This window comes from Augochlora pura, chromosome 11, assembly GCF_028453695.1.
Source record: "Augochlora pura isolate Apur16 chromosome 11, APUR_v2.2.1, whole genome shotgun sequence".
NCBI lineage: Eukaryota > Metazoa > Arthropoda > Insecta > Hymenoptera > Halictidae > Augochlora > Augochlora pura.
The window spans coordinates 1-15,545 of NC_135782.1; the positions used below are offsets into that span (position 1 = coordinate 1).

The 15,545-nt window shown below is 35.8% G+C and overlaps 4 protein-coding genes across 8 annotated transcripts; 2 read left to right on the plus strand and 2 right to left on the minus strand.

Moving 5' to 3' along the window:
- The first annotated feature begins 771 nt into the window (after nt 1-771).
- LOC144476985 (popeye domain-containing protein 3-like) lies at nt 772-4,691 on the plus strand. 2 transcript variants are annotated; one of them, XM_078194362.1, is made up of 7 exons: nt 772-953; nt 1,038-1,172; nt 2,295-2,476; nt 2,851-3,090; nt 3,237-3,389; nt 3,512-3,656; nt 3,730-4,691. In XM_078194362.1, exons 1-7 carry the CDS (start codon nt 947-949, stop codon nt 3,900-3,902), a joined length of 1,035 nt encoding a protein of 344 aa, XP_078050488.1. In that variant the 5' UTR covers nt 772-946; the 3' UTR covers nt 3,903-4,691. The 2 variants fall into 2 exon arrangements, with proteins under 2 accessions (XP_078050488.1, XP_078050487.1); XM_078194361.1 differs by having other exon boundaries at nt 772-942.
- A 1,119-nt stretch (nt 4,692-5,810) lies between these two features.
- Nucleotides 5,811-10,042, minus strand: Mppe (Metallophosphoesterase). The gene is made up of 7 exons (XM_078194363.1): nt 9,591-10,042; nt 9,073-9,282; nt 8,680-8,842; nt 8,474-8,605; nt 8,266-8,400; nt 7,960-8,191; nt 5,811-7,876 (listed from the first exon to the last, which is right to left on the minus strand). Exons 1-7 carry the CDS (start codon nt 9,605-9,607, stop codon nt 7,704-7,706), a joined length of 1,062 nt encoding a protein of 353 aa, XP_078050489.1. The 5' UTR covers nt 9,608-10,042; the 3' UTR covers nt 5,811-7,703.
- A 43-nt stretch (nt 10,043-10,085) lies between these two features.
- On the plus strand, nt 10,086-12,836 carry Mof (males absent on the first). 4 transcript variants are annotated; one of them, XM_078194356.1, is made up of 8 exons: nt 10,086-10,223; nt 10,378-10,613; nt 11,258-11,517; nt 11,592-11,682; nt 11,764-11,891; nt 11,968-12,198; nt 12,278-12,522; nt 12,617-12,836. In XM_078194356.1, the coding sequence occupies exons 2-8, from the start codon at nt 10,421-10,423 to the stop codon at nt 12,834-12,836; spliced, it is 1,368 nt and encodes a 455-aa protein (XP_078050482.1). In that variant the 5' UTR covers nt 10,086-10,223; nt 10,378-10,420. The 4 variants fall into 4 exon arrangements, with proteins under 4 accessions (XP_078050482.1, XP_078050483.1, XP_078050481.1 ...); XM_078194357.1 differs by having other exon boundaries at nt 10,174-10,219; XM_078194355.1 differs by lacking the exon at nt 10,086-10,223 and having other exon boundaries at nt 10,278-10,613.
- Nucleotides 12,837-13,481: 645 nt separating this feature from the next.
- Nucleotides 13,482-15,031, minus strand: Daao1 (D-amino acid oxidase 1). Its single transcript, XM_078194365.1, has 6 exons — nt 14,847-15,031; nt 14,647-14,770; nt 14,423-14,568; nt 14,198-14,354; nt 13,691-13,975; nt 13,482-13,623 (listed from the first exon to the last, which is right to left on the minus strand). The coding sequence occupies exons 1-6, from the start codon at nt 15,029-15,031 to the stop codon at nt 13,510-13,512; spliced, it is 1,011 nt and encodes a 336-aa protein (XP_078050491.1). The 3' UTR covers nt 13,482-13,509.
- Nucleotides 15,032-15,545: the final 514 nt, after the last annotated feature.

Consider the following 15,545-nt stretch of genomic DNA (forward strand, 5'->3'; position numbering starts at 1 on the left):
ATATCATATTGTATATTATATTACTATATTATAAATTGTCAGCAATAATTGCGATATATATGCATACATTATATTATATGTATTTCTAATTTTAAACGAGAAAGAATTTATCTTTATTTCCACATATTTATATTATTTTGTCTACTATATTATATGTTGGAAATCTGGATATTTTACTATATGTTGGAAATCTTGCTCTTACTATATACTTGCTTCGGCAGTACATATACTATATGTATTTCTAATTTTAAACGAGAAAGAATTTATCTTTATTTCCACATATTTATATTATTTTGTCTACTATATTATATGTTGGAAATCTGGATATTTTACTATATGTTGGAAATCTTGCTCTTACTATATACTTGCTTCGGCAGTACATATACTATATGTTGGAAATCTTGCTCTTACTATATGTTGGAAATCTTGCTCTTATTACAAGTTGGAAAGCTAGCTATTATTATTATATTGAAAAGCTGACCCTTGTTACACATTGCAAATCTAGCTATCATCATACGTAGGCACATTATCATCGCAAGTTATCAAAGCTGTCCATTACCTCCCATAGGTAACTCAAAACCATTTAACAACCAAAAACTGACGATCATCATCTACGTATCTTCGTGTTGCCCTCGGTAGGTAGCAAGCGTCTCCGATCGCCATCGAGCAACCCTGCCTTACCAACCCGTACAACGATCGATCCATGATACCCAGCGCAAGCGCCCCTAACCGTGGCATACGCCGCGCCCCTGCAAGGACAGGAGGGACACACTGTCGAATTTGACCAAAACAAACCAGTGAGAATGGATACTAAGTAATAACCGAGGGCCGTCGTTCTTCCTCCTCCCTTTAACTCCAAAAAATCTCACCACCGTGTAGAAGGCAAGATGAGCCCCGGTCTCGGGCATGATCCTCTTCCTTCGTACAATATCACGGCGCTAGGTAAATGCCAGGTGACACGAATACGCTACTACGATTAGGAACTTGTGTCCGTGTGGTTGTGCGCGTCTAATTCCTGATGGATCGCCGCGTTGCAGGTAACACGGCCTTGTGCCTATGGCAGCAACCCCAGCACATACTGTTCCAGCTGGCGAACTTTTGTTTCGCGTTGTCGTACGCGGCGCCGTCGTCCAGAAAAGGGATACTGTTTATGCACTCCGTCCTGATTATTGGTGAGCTATCTCGTATCTGTCGTTCCTCCCGATCGCTGGATCTATGGACCCGTTTTTCTGTCTGTAGAAATCGTTGCAGCTTTAATTTTAATGTTCGTCGATCGGAATTGATTAGGGGTAATTAACGGTAGCAACGACATGTGACTATGATTTAGTATATCGCGTAGAGAATTCATCGTTATAATTAATGTATTATTTAACGTTGCGACGCATGGCATATTTGGAGGATTTATAGTTGTTATTATAATTTATAGTTACTGTTATAATTTATAGTTATCATTACAATTTATAGTGATATTATAATTTATTGTTATTATTACAATTTATACTGGTAATGCAAGTTATAGCTTCTCTAGGACGAAGTTTTATTATTTATAAGAGAACGCGTTGAATAAGATAGATATAATAAATATAATTATCTATAATATTTATAAATATGAAATTAACTATTTATAATGCCACGTATTTGATACAATAAATATAATAAATATACCTATCTGCGATTACTATTGCTTATAATTTCATTTGTGAAATGAAGCTGAATATACGGAGTTTAAGAATTCGATTTATTATAATAAATTTCTATTCGACTTCAGACAAGGAACAGTGTTATCCAAGCGATTTGAATAAACTCGAACATGCACGGCCGACTTGTGTTTCCAGGATATGCGTTATTTTCTGAGCGATAAATATTTTCTCCGTACAGAACAATTTCGCGAATAGTTTAAACTTCGTTTTTTTAGCGATGTTGATATGTTTCAAGGAAAACGTTATAGTCGACAGCCTTCTTCGAGCATTTCCGTTTATGGTTCATCTCTGTCGCTGACTCGGTCTTTCTAAAGCAATCATTCACAAAACAAATGCGAGAACATCTCGCTATCACTCATCGAGATCATACCATAGAGATATCTATGGTGTTGCATAAGTAGTCGTTAACATAACCGAGATTTCTATTTAAGGAAATTAGGCTATTTTTTTAGAAATCTGATCGTACCAAGTCACGCGACTTCGATTGTCTTATTCGACCTCTGATATAGACTACGATTCTAGTTAATTATCAAACGACGATTTTGCTTATTTATGGTGGAATATGTGTTAAATGATGTCCTCTTATTTTTTAAGGGTTCATGCTGCTCTCTGGTTGGGCATGGCACGTGATATGCGCGCCGGATATATTCTCATGGAATTTTAGCTTCCTGGTGTTGAACATGGGACAACTGGTTTACATTGTTTATCAGATGAGGCCGGTCAGGTTTGACCCGGAACTGGAGGAGGTGTATCACACGCTTTTCTATCCGTTTAAAGTAAGTTCTTCAAAGCAATTTCTTTACTTTTTTTTTTTTAATTTAAAACTTTTCTTTAGGTGAAAGAAAAGTTTATTGTAACTCATATCATAAAGTAAAATAATCGACGTGAAAGAATCTGAGTTACAGAGTTGAGCTAAGACCTATTTTAACAAATAAAACCGAAGGGTTCGAATTAAATCGAATCAAAGAATAATTAAAAAAATTTCGTTCATTTGACGTTCACAATATTGTTGAAAATGCTACGATATTGTTGAAAATGCTAAAATGCTATTTTAGGAGCACAGAACCCGTTTCTTTCTCTGAAACGTCTAGTTCGCGCCCCTTCTCTCGACTTCAATGGCGTCGCCGTTAATTCGTCTTCGTTCGAACAGGTCTCGCGGCTGCAATTCAAAAGGCTAGTATCACCGGAATTTGCATCTATAATGTCGCTTCACGCTGGCGAGGCGTACGCCATGCAGAACTTAACACGGACTGATAGACTTGGCCTGCTGCTCAGCGGCAAAGTGAACGTGCTGAGCGACTCGAATTTCTTACATCCCATACTGCCGTGCGAGTTTCTCGATTCACCGGAGTTCGAAAGCTCCAGAGCGTCCGTCGACGACAAATTTAAGGTGAGAACATCCCGAAGCTAAGCATTTTCTATCTCGTATAGCAGCATAGCTATTCTATTTTAAATAGCAGAGACTTTGACTGAGACTAAAACAAATTATGCAAGGGAAGTGTTTGCAGTGATTACCGTTTTTGTTTGTTTTCGTAGGTCTCCATTGTTGCTGCGAGCTCGTGCAGATACTTATTTTGGCAACGGTCCGCGTTGGAATATCTACTTGTTAAGGAAGCGTATCTTGCAACCGTGTTAACGACGTTGGTTGCTAGGGATATTGCTACGAAACTTTATGCCATGAATAACAAGGTAAATACGTGGTGTATTTTAATACTGAACACCAACCCTTAGCCACAAACAATTAAATCCGCATATACAAAAGAAGAACCCATTTTTGCTTAAACTGTTGCAATAATCACATCTTCAATTAGATTGTTACAGACAAGGGATCGCATCTGGATATCAGGCTACCAACAATCAGCGCAGGGTTAAGTATAAGCGGTGAATACAGAAGTCCGAGGGCATCCAGGCAAGCCTTGATTCGCAGGAAAGAGGCCTCTTTGTCTTCCGAAAATGGTATCGTAAATTTCTATACTAAACTAATATAATTTACAAGGAGAAAGTTTCACTTATCTTAAACTCGTTTCAGGCTCGACGACGATGAAGGACCGGCCGGCGAACAATCTGTCGAAGAAAGGCGCGCCGAACATGGAGCCGTTGCCCGAGATGCCTTCCTGCGACGATCTAGCATCGAGCGGCGTCGAGAGCTGGCTGGACTCGTCCAGCAAGTATCACAGCTGCGAGATCGTCGACGAGGACTAGCAGGAGGCCTCCTTAACGCCGGACACCTTCTACGAAGGGGACAGCGACTAGTCCGAGGCGTTAAGAAAACAACGTGTGTTTCTTTCTGTTCCATATTGAAGATAAACTGTATTTTTTACACGAGAAACAGTTCGAATCGAATTAGATGAAAAAACAAAACGTCGATCCTAAATGATCGTAAATGTGTTCCATAAGTAATGCGTCGATAGACGACGTCCGACAAATGCATTACCTCAGTCGTGAAATATGATAATGGTGTGGGGGGTGGACGCCGCGGTGTGATGTTCTCACTTGGCACGAGGAACATCTCCTGTTGTTTATAATATATACATTACATATATATATATATAATATTGACGAGCGTGTCGATCGTAGGTTTTTGGATGCGTTTAAAATCGTAATCTCCAAAAGCAACAACACTAGTTAGTGTTTACACGTGGACGAGTATGGGGAGGGGTGTTGCTGTTGTGTTTGCACGCTTTATTACACGAGTCGACGGGGTGCTTCGGAATTCGCAGGATTTTCAGAGGTACGATTTTTTTGTGATCGTTAAACAATTCTTTATTTAATTTATATTAATTCAGGATTTCTATTTTATAGTCATTAAACAATTCCTTATTTATTCCATATTCACTACATTTCATTTTGTATCCATTAAATAGTTTCACGTGAATTTATATTCATTCAATAATTTCATATCTATCTTATATTTACTAAATATCATTGCATTTAATTTACTAAAATAAATGTTACGTCAAATATTTCACTAAAACAGCATAATAATATTTTCTAACATCGAGAACTATTTCTTCCTTAATTTTTCTAAAAACTTATTGTCAGAATTATTAAGATTTTTAAATTCAATCAATTCTTACACGCGAATCGTTATTTTATAAAACGATTATTTACACTATTACCACTCTAAATTACCTGTTCACCGAGACCAGGTGAACCCACGAAAATTCCCTGGCAAGGTGGAACATACTTCGAAGCACCCCGTAGAACAAAAAAATAAATAGCTTTCTACGAAATTGACGAAAACAATTATACCGTATCCGTATAAAATAAGATTAAGGCTGTTCTCAGATAAAAAAGAGAGTAACGATTTTTCACTATACTCGATATTTTTAAACGATCGAACAGCAGGGTAGGCTTCTAACGTAGCGAGACATCGTTGACTAAACAAATGGTCTATGTGGATATTAATCGAGGGGATTCGAGAACGTAAAGAAAAAGAGCCGGCAAATAAACGCCGTATAACAGCGAAAAACGACGGTTTCTCTCAGGTCGACTTCATTTTTGTATATAAAGCTTTCTATTTTTTACTGTACATGGTAAACGTCGCTTTTACATTCGAACTAACGAACAACGCTCGTTGTCACGGACAAAAGGATTCTATGAATTAACTATAATAACGCGCGCGTTGCAATTACGAACTTTCTTTGATACTATACTTTACATTGCATTAAGAAACGCTGTATTTTAGTAATGTTTATTCGAATTGTTTAACGATTCCGAATATGAGGTTCGTTTTATAAGTTATTCTATAAGTTATCGAATTTATTGTATATTGAATTTATTATATATCGAATTTATCTATTATAGCAAAGGTATATTGTTTATAACGCTGAATCGATTCTCAGCAGGTGAAAGAATTTTACGAAGTTTGATCTTAAGCAGTCGATTATTTGATACGTAATTAAACGATGGTATGTTGCGTCATTTAAGAGATTAACTAAAGATAGACTAGACGACACGTGTTTCATCTTTAAAGCTTAGTATGTGCTTGAACAGAAAATTGTTCTGAATTTCCATTTAAATGGCGACCGTGGATCTCGTTAAGCACAACGTTAGCCTCGCGAATTCTTCGACATTTTTGAGATTTATGATCAATCTTTTAATTGAAGATGTTTGCGGACTAGTAATCGTATTAACGATTATTATATGTATATATTAATATTACGTTAACAACCACGTTAGCAAAGGCGTCGACAACCACGTTCTTACATCGTTAACAATAAGCGCGTACTAAGATCAAACGGCGGTTTTATAATTGCATTATTTGTATCGTTTGTATTGTTTAGCGGTAAACATAAAGCGTTGATCACGCGCTTACGTTCCCAGCAATATTGTTAAATTTTATAAACGGTTTTCTAAATCGATCGTAGATCGATCTTCCACGTTTCTCCATCGGTATCACCTACACACCATAAGATCGCGTGGGATTTTTCTAACAGCGCGTTCGATGTGTACACTTTGAATTGTTGAACCTTTTTTCATTTTCGCACGGCGGAAGAGGGACTTTTTAGAAAATATCGTGATAGAATAGCGTCGGTTATATAACGTTTCTAATTTTGTGTATTTTACAATCTCTCTCCAGGGGATACATTCAACAAAATAGTGGAGCCTGTCAGCGACAAAAACTTTGTTATATTTACACAAGTAGTGGCATCAATGGCAATATGAAAGTTCGATCAGATAAAATAGATTCGTGACGATTCGTAGCGTTTAAATGCGTGTTTTGTACAAATTTTAAGAACTGATTAATTGTTAATAAAAAAACACATTTGAACGAACAAGGTTTTTTTATATTTTGACCATTGTTCTCCGATCTCTGTCGCACCTGTCGCGTTTAATCGATGGATAATAATTTATTGGAACTCTGCAGAATGATTCAGATATCGCTATGATTTTTAATTTGCAATTGCAATTATGGCAAATGGAGTTTACGACTTCGCACGAGTCTCTCAATGCACAAGAAACGTTGACTTCCGTTCGTGGAATTGAGTGCAAGGTGCTGTTGTTTATGCATTATGCAGACACAGTTACGTTTGCTATCTGTTCGCAGTGTTGGTTTCATTATTAAATAATACACAAGTTTGCCGTGCGTTGTTCTTGCGATTCTAAACATTCGATGCGTTGTTAATTAGAGAAAGGATTATTAATATAAATAATATATTATTGCATTCACTGAATTAATTGAACTCGCACTTATTTGCACTCATTTCAATTAATTGCTATCGCTTATATATTTTTAATAATCGCGAGAAAATTCTTCAGAATTTTTTCTTCGGGAATTTTTCATTTGTTCAAATCATTGTTAATCGAAAGGTGTATGTCGCTCGCGTACACGTCAGTGTCTGAGGTAAGTCATCTGTGACATGCATGTCTCTGATTTCCTCCCACGTTAATTTCCCGATTTCCGTTATGAATTACCTGTTATTGCACACCGGATAACTTTAAGTCACGATTAACAATATATACGCAATGTATATATTATGTCGGGCATATAAATTCTCTCTTCTAAAATAATATCTTGCACAACAACACGTTACTATATCTTAATCAAGTCATTATCTCCTCGTTCCATCTAACTAAATAGGGAAAAACGTAGCCATTTCTTCATCATGTCAACTTTGTAACTAATTTTGCACACGCTACCACTAAATAGGTTTGGCATCGTTTCATGTGTGAATGAATTTCTAAAGAGAATAAGAATACATCGGAATCGATGTATAATGTAAAATGTAAATGGGTTCATTAAAAGTGAACATTAATATTGAAATGTTAACCATGATAATTTAGGAACATTTCCTAACGAATGCGTTTAGCCCCGTTTACTAATAAATTATTACCCCCTTTAAATACTGGATCCTTTTAGATAATCATCACAATACTTATTTTGAAACTTGACATAGATGGTAACAGAATCACATTTACTGGACGGATCTTTGTACCTCAGTTCTAGTGTCAAGTTATCATTGTTCAACGGGCTTAAACTGTATTCAATTATATGTTGCACTAAATCGAAGACATGCGAGTATAACTGGCATGACTTTTAAAGCAGCAACTGGATATATAAAAAAATATACTGAATACTAGAATGAATACGCCAACATAAATGTATATCCATAATTGTGGAAATCTTCCTGGTAGCCATAAAATAGTAAATTCTACAGTCTTTTCTTGAGTATCTGGAAATGAAGATACACAATTGATAATTGTATTGCAAATATATAAATTCAATACATTGATATAAAAATATTAATTTTTTTACCAATGTAGGCTAAGCCATATCCTATATGAGGTGTACCCATTCTATACGAACAGGTGGGCATTTCCACTTCATGAATGTCCCCTACATCCATTCTTAATTGATACAATGGTGTTTCATTAGGGGGTAAAATCCAGATCTCACTCAATTGGTCTGTTGCTGTATCTAAACTGATATGCATTGCTTTATGCTCATGCGCAGTAAAAATAATTTGCGGAGACAACTCTTTAAGCACCTATTAAAGAATCATAGTTATTAATAGTAGAAGTAAAAAATAGAATCGCAATTTCACCGAAACATAGTACACACATTTTGCACAAAAGTACCAGGCATAAACAGTAAAGGCATATGACTGAGCACAACATTTGTTGTATTTCTTTCTGCGTAATCATTAAGAAAGGCATCTTTTGGAGCTTCTGGCATTGTGTGAGTCAATCTATTCACCTGACAAACAATAAATATTATAATTATTGTCAATAAAAATCAAGACATCTCACAAAAATGCTGTTGTTAGTACCTTGAAAAATGTTACAGACTTATAAACTAAGGTAGTAGGCTGTGTATACGCAAAATTAAATCTGTTGTTCATATTATACGAAACTGAATCTTCTTCCCCTCCAATGTCATTGTCACCAGGCAAGTAAATTTTCTAAAATTTAAAGTTTACCTAATTATAGGATAACAGGAACAGTTAATAAACATTTATGACGACTATAGTTCTACCATTATGTGATCAGGCATGTCAAATATAGAATCTAATCTTCTCTTGTAATCTTTGAATTCTTCTGCATTAGCAATGTGACCTTCATCCATTAAATCACCCAGAAATACTACAACATGTGGCTGAGAATGGTCCAAAGCTCTCGAAAATGTCTTCTTTAAGTACCTGAAAATAGGACACTGTGGAACAAAACCGAGGTGAATTTCTAAATATGTTTTCAAGAATGAAGACTATATCAACAAATTTATTAAATCATTTCACATGTCTTTGCAACATGTCATATAAATTAATGTTATTTACTTTTGACTGTAGTTCATTGTTGTATGCGCAGCGGTTACCAAACCTTTCAAAGACTTATGAAATGCTCTAATTAACAAATCAATTATTATCCATACCTATCGCTATCCCATTGTGCCACCCATGCACCAAAATAAACCTCTGTTTTTCTGCCAAGTATCTGAGGGTCTGCTACAAGTAATACTTTCACGCATTCTGAACATTCTCGTACAGACCACTTGAACTTTTGTATATCATAAACTAGAAACTCGTTATAAACTACAGTAGCCAATATAACAAGACCAATAATAGTTGCTTTGTTCTTCAATCTAAATGATAAAAGTTGTTAATAGTAAGAATACAATAACTATTGGACGGCTGTTGAAAATCATTTCAATCGTTGAATTAATTTAAAAAGGTTAAAATCAAGCTGTTGTACATTTTTTTACAAAATAGAAAAAATGACATTCTCATTTGTTTACACAGATTTGTTATGGATATAATAAAAGTGTGTTGGCGTCCGAGTTCAGATTGTAATATCTATTGTTCTCTTTCAGGAAAATAATATAAACTAAACACAATACTAGTTATGTATAGGTACCCATGTCATAACCATTACATAATAGATAACCTTTACCTGTTTCGTCGAAACATAGCAATAACATTTAGTTACATCCGATATCATTAGTAATGTTAATATCGCAGTAGATCGTTCACTATGTTTTTTGAAGCGTCAGGAACCTTTGACATGATCTCATTTCCCTATAGTACATGATAATCTAATTAAGTAGAGGTTACGCGATTAAGAGAAGCGCAACTCGTTAACATTTCATATTCATAAAACTTCCAAACAGCTCGAACAACTTTGCACTTCAAGTAGTTGATGTATAGAATTGTAGTTTTGCTTCTTATCAAAAAATTAAAGAGTTATGCGAAAATTTTGTTTGAACCATGGTCGGTTCGAATAGAAATCGACATTTCTGAAGCGCTGCATAATTCATCCACTACAGTATGTATGTACATGTAGTACGTACATGTAGTATAGAATTTACAATATGTGCACATTACATTTTTGTTTTTATCATAGATTTGGATTTAAGCGTGATTTGAAAACGTGTGCATAAGATATTATTACTATTACGGTGAATTGTAAGGGGTGAGCAATCGATCCGAAACCTTTGTGGAACTCGAAATTTAAATATTGCTTCCGTTGTCTCTGTCGCACGGCGCAAGGGAAAAACGAGGAACGAGGTTTCGTCACTTCCGGTAAGTAAGTACGCTTTCAACGATCTAGTTACTTTTCTGTGTGTACATATTATGATCGCCGTACATGTGTATGATATACGCCGTGGAGAATTTCATGGCCGTATCGGTCGCGTTGCATCAGCGAGTGCAATGTTCATCTATTTTCGAGTATTTTGCAGTGACGAATATCGTCCTACCGACCAGTGATTTTCTGTCGGTAAAATGGCTGAGCCGGAGCAGAGAATTAAAGAGAATTGTACCGGAGGAACAAAGGAAACGATGGTAAAGCAAGAAAAGCGTGAGAACACGTTGACGAATGGCGGGAAGGGATCGGGCGATGACGCGGACAGCCTCGAGGAATTGCCTCTCGATATAGGAGAGCACTACCTCGTCCGTAGATCCGACGATTCCTGGCGTAAATATATTATTATTACATGATATTGATAATCTCACCACCACAAATATGCACAAGAACCCGCGATGTTATAGTAAATTATTCGGCTGGATTTTCGCGTCTCTCGTCTGCGTTTGTATTACCGGCTTTGCTCCGATAAACCGCACTTGTTTTCAAAACATTATGATGTCACTCACAGTCACGATTCGAGTCAGTATCACATCAGAAATTAACCAGACATCATTAATACCGATACCTTAACTACGTCAATAAGTTTATTGTTATTTTTTTCCGTTGTATTTCCGGTTTATAGTTCTCGTTCAATATTCTACGGAAAATTGAGGATACGGAAATGTGTAATAAGTGAAAATTCATTTATATTTGACGTTTTGCAAGACTCACGAATAACTAGAATGGAAAAAACAAGGCGATTGCGTGTTCATGTCTCGAATTCTTTGTAATAGTTCTCCATTACTTTTGTTATGATTGTACGATTATTGTTGTTTTATTGTATTACATGGAAATGTTATTGTTGTCGCTGTTACACATTATAGTGACAGTTTTTCGGCAATAATTGATTACATTTGCCATAGTTTGCTAATGTGTCAAATATTTTTTATTGTGTTGATGTGTAAATAAAATAGAAATATTTATTGTCTGCACAGATCCTGCTGAAATTATACAAACTCGTTACAATGAAGGTGAAAGTCACTACGAATATTATGTACATTACGAAGGACACAACAGAAGATTGGATGAGTGGGTGCAGAGGGATAGAATCATGTCCAGCCGATTTGACATGAGCGACAGAAGCTGGAAAAGCGGAGACAGGAATTCTACCACTGATTTATTAGCAGATTCTTCGGACCGTAAGATAACAAGAAATCAGAAAAGGAGGCACGATGAAATCAATCACATTCAGAAGGTATGTCTTCCACCATTATAAAAACGTTTTTGTAATAATTTAGCTTATTTTATCATTACTACATTGATTTTCAGACATACGCCGAAATGGACCCTACAACAGCTGCTTTAGAAAAAGAACATGAAGCAATTACAAAAGTTAAATACATTGATAAAATACAAATTGGTAAGGATTGATCTATTTTTCTGTTACAATTATACTTAATGTGTGAAAAGGGTCTTATTATTTTCAAAAGTTCATTTCCAGGAAAGTATGAGATTGATACTTGGTATTTTAGTCCATATCCAGAAGAATATGGTAAACAGCCTAAATTATGGATTTGTGAATATTGTTTAAAGTATATGCGTTTGGAAAAAACTTATAGGTATCATATGGTAAAATCATAAAACTTAAAATATCTCATATTTATTAAAAATGGCTAAATTTGTAATACTAGTTGTTATAATTTAGAGCGAATGTACTCACAGACAACCAGTTGGAAAAGAGATCTATCGAAAAGGCACATTAAGCATTTGGGAAGTCGATGGCAGGGAGCACAAGATTTATTGTCAAAACTTATGTCTGCTGGCCAAATTGTTCTTGGACCATAAGACACTGTATTTCGATGTAGAACCGTTTCTCTTCTATATTCTTTGTGAGGTTGATAAACACGGAGCTCATTTAGTTGGTTACTTCTCTAAGGTAAATTTAAATTTATCCATTTCTATATGTTTTTACACAACTTTCGTTCCTAGGAGACTAATCTCAAATTTACTTTTAGGAAAAAGAATCACCCGATGGGAACAATGTTGCATGCATTCTCACTTTACCACCTTTTCAGAGGCAAGGATATGGAAAACTTCTAATCGCTTTTAGTTACGAATTGAGCAGATTAGAACAGACGGTTGGAAGTCCTGAAAAACCATTGAGTGACTTAGGGAAGCTGTCTTACAGAAGCTATTGGAGTTGGATCCTTTTGGAAATCCTTAGAGATTTTCGTGGCACTCTCAGCATTAAAGATTTGAGGTATTACTTCGAAATGAATGTAATACTAGTTGTAAAGTACCAGAATACGGTGAACACGTTAAAACTAAGCAATTTTCATTGATTCAACTAATAGCCAGATGACGAGTATTTCACAAACAGACATCATATCAACCCTTCAAAGTATGAATATGGTGAAATATTGGAAGGGACAACACGTGATCTGCGTAACACCGAAATTAGTCGAGGAACATATTAAAAGTAGCCAGTACAAGAGACCAAGGCTGACGGTGGATAGCAGCGCTCTTCGATGGGGTGCACCACCTAGGAAGAACGTGAAGCCTGGCAAGAAGTAGCGAGAAATGAATGGAATTCGGTGGTCTTCGTCACCATGAGATTTACGATTTAAACGATTCACGTTTAACAAACACTTGATACGCTGTTGTACACGATAGTTTGCAAAGATGTTCTCGAGTTTGTTAAACACCATTTCCTCAATGTATTATCATTGAGCATACAGTGCACGTGAAAATCTTGGTGTCTACTTGGAAAGATAGCACCAGGTGACCACGACGAGTTGGCATCGTCCTAGGGAGCATAGAGACGACGAATGACATTTTAAAGTGTTCCCTTATAGTTCTGCTTTTTGTTGTAGCAGCATATTATGAGAGAAACACAGAGAAATACAATTTATCGCAGTGTATCATCGCAGTGTATTACACGTGAGACTTAACATCAATAATACCACGCAGTATTAGCGCATATTAACGATTTTCTTCTGTAAACTCGTTAATAATAAACCGCATATATTCATGAACACTAGTTTCTTGCAGACGTATCCCGAGGAAACAAGATTATTTCTGTTAGACGTCAAACAATTACGAGAGGATGAGAACTTTTTAATTGATAATAACTTTTCTACTTAATACTCAATTTTATATTTGACAAAATCTGTCTGTCTCGTTTATACTACTGGATATGAGATCACCTTTAATTGTTATCAGAGTCCTTGTAACTCCTAATTTGTAATTATAGTTTTGAAAAGGAGGCCTTATGCACTTCTTTAGCCAATTGCACAGCATACTTAGCAGTCCCAGGAGCGGTGCAAACTCCGTATCCACCGTGTCCATAATTATGTATCACCTATAAGCACAAATTTAATTAACGACAATGAAATCTCAGAATCAATTTAATGAAAACTTTAACGAACGGTTGCCCTGGAGAGTCCATTTGTAACATGCTCAGCTTCCACTCTAACATTATTCTCCCTGTGTGGTCTCAAACCAACTTCTTCGCGTAGCACAGTGGCCTTTTTGAGAGCTGGAATCAATTTATTACATCGTTCACGAATTGCTTTTGATTCGTAAGGGCATAGATTTGTGTTCTGCGAGTCAAAGCTTCTTGAACCACCTAGAGTAACCACGCCATTGAAACCTGGTATAATGTAAGTGTCTAATTCTCCGTAAAAGAACGTTTTCATCCATGGTGCCTTTACCTAAGAGATTTCAAAATGTTACACATTGTCACTTATTTATCTCTTTATGACTCGAGTGACAATGTTTTATAGTAACAATAGTCAATTTATCATTTCTTTTATTGACACTAGTTTTTCGCTAATTTGTAGCTGTGTATATTATAAATTGGCATAGAATAAACATCCCCGAACTCTGAGTCTTAACGGGAAAAAATGATATATATTATGATAATATGATAATACCTTGATCACCTGACCACGTATAGGAACAAGTCGTCTATCGTTGCACAATGATCTTGCACCCAAACCGGTACAGTTCATAATTAGATTCCACTCTGGGATAAGTTCTGCCAGAGATTCCATTTTCTTTGTTACCAATTTAATCCCACTCTCTTGTAATCTGGAAGAGTAATATGTATGCAACATTTATGTTAAACATTGATGTTATTTCATGGGAAAATGCGTTACTTTTTGCGAGCCCACGGCAGATACTGTTTGCAATCCGTAAGAAGGGTCGTTAAATATGATCCGTATTTCCAATTGCCCCCGACTAATTGAAATTCTTCCTCTGTAACATTTCTGTATATTGGCACCAAGTTTTGGAGCCATTGACTCTATTTTCAATGAAATATTCATTTATTTCCTCAGTATACGTATTCATAATTGTACAGGACTTTGAATATTGCGCTTACTTTAACAGTTTCCGGTGAAAGATTAGAGAACATGTAACCGGAAATCATGGTTACCCCTGCTTGTAAAGCTTCATGCGACTTCCGTAGGTCATCGTAATATTCGTAAGAGTTTCCTATCCATTCTCTAAAAACAGGATATTAAACGAAAATTTTCAAATAATATTTAGAAATTTTTAAATTATGCATCAAAATTTACATACCTTGTTATTTGTTCAGTTGGTCCAGAGTAAGATGACCCAATTCGAAATATTCCAGCAGCTACATGGCTAACTGTACGCTCAAAATCCGACGCAAAAACGGTAATTTCGGCATTACGTAATTCTCGCTGCAGCTGGAGAGCTGTCGTTAAACCAACAACTCCACCTCCAACAATGGCCACCTTCATCTCAAGTTCTTAGAAATTCTTTGAAATCACCGTATTTGTTCGTATTGATCACCTCTGCTATTACAAACTTTATCTTCAAAAGTTAGAATGTCTTCGATAGATAAGCAAAATTATAGCATGCCTTATTCCCCTTATCAGATAAGTCACAAAATTTCCATTATCCAACGAAAAATTGGATGAAATTTAACGAATAATTAAAAGTTAATATTAATAAAAAATTTTTACGTTCATCCTACAATAAAACTTTTAACGAATCATATGCTGCGATGTTTGATCGTGGAGACTAACTCACTTACTTCAAGATTATTTTATGCTGACTGGTTAACTTTTGAACCGAGATAGCTTGCGCCTATATAGTTATTGCTGTCGAGGCGTGCCGATAGTTGGTTATATAGTACATACACTCTTCAGAATAAAAAACATGGCCGTTATTAAAAGAATTATTGTTTATTTTAAATACAAATCGACGCCTTTCAAAAAGTCGTGAGAATTCAGATAATTAACGGGCAGTTAA

Bases quoted from the DNA above. Each gene is read 5' to 3' on its own strand.
- LOC144476985 (XM_078194361.1), top strand. From the start codon at position 888: ATGAGCCCCGGTCTCGGGCATGATCCTCTTCCTTCGTACAATATCACG. The intron at 2,477-2,850 runs GTAAGTTCTTCA...TCGTTCGAACAG, and splicing joins CGCTTTTCTATCCGTTTAAA to GTCTCGCGGCTGCAATTCAA. The intron at 3,390-3,511 runs GTAAATACGTGG...ATCTTCAATTAG, and splicing joins TTTATGCCATGAATAACAAG to ATTGTTACAGACAAGGGATC.
- Mppe (XM_078194363.1), bottom strand. The intron at 8,192-8,265 runs GTGTGTACTATG...ATTCTTTAATAG, and splicing joins CTGGTACTTTTGTGCAAAAT to GTGCTTAAAGAGTTGTCTCC. The intron at 7,877-7,959 runs GTAAAAAAATTA...CTTCATTTCCAG, and splicing joins ATATGGCTTAGCCTACATTG to ATACTCAAGAAAAGACTGTA.
- Mof (XM_078194356.1), top strand. From the start codon at position 10,421: ATGGCTGAGCCGGAGCAGAGAATTAAAGAGAATTGTACCGGAGGAACA. The intron at 11,518-11,591 runs GTATGTCTTCCA...ATTGATTTTCAG, and splicing joins AAATCAATCACATTCAGAAG to ACATACGCCGAAATGGACCC. The intron at 11,892-11,967 runs GTAAAATCATAA...GTTATAATTTAG, and splicing joins AAACTTATAGGTATCATATG to AGCGAATGTACTCACAGACA.
- Daao1 (XM_078194365.1), bottom strand. From the start codon at position 15,031: ATGAAGGTGGCCATTGTTGGAGGTGGAGTTGTTGGTTTAACGACAGCT. The intron at 14,771-14,846 runs GTATGTAAATTT...TCCTGTTTTTAG, and splicing joins CCAACTGAACAAATAACAAG to AGAATGGATAGGAAACTCTT. The intron at 13,624-13,690 runs GTTCGTTAAAGT...TTGTGCTTATAG, and splicing joins ATGGACTCTCCAGGGCAACC to GTGATACATAATTATGGACA.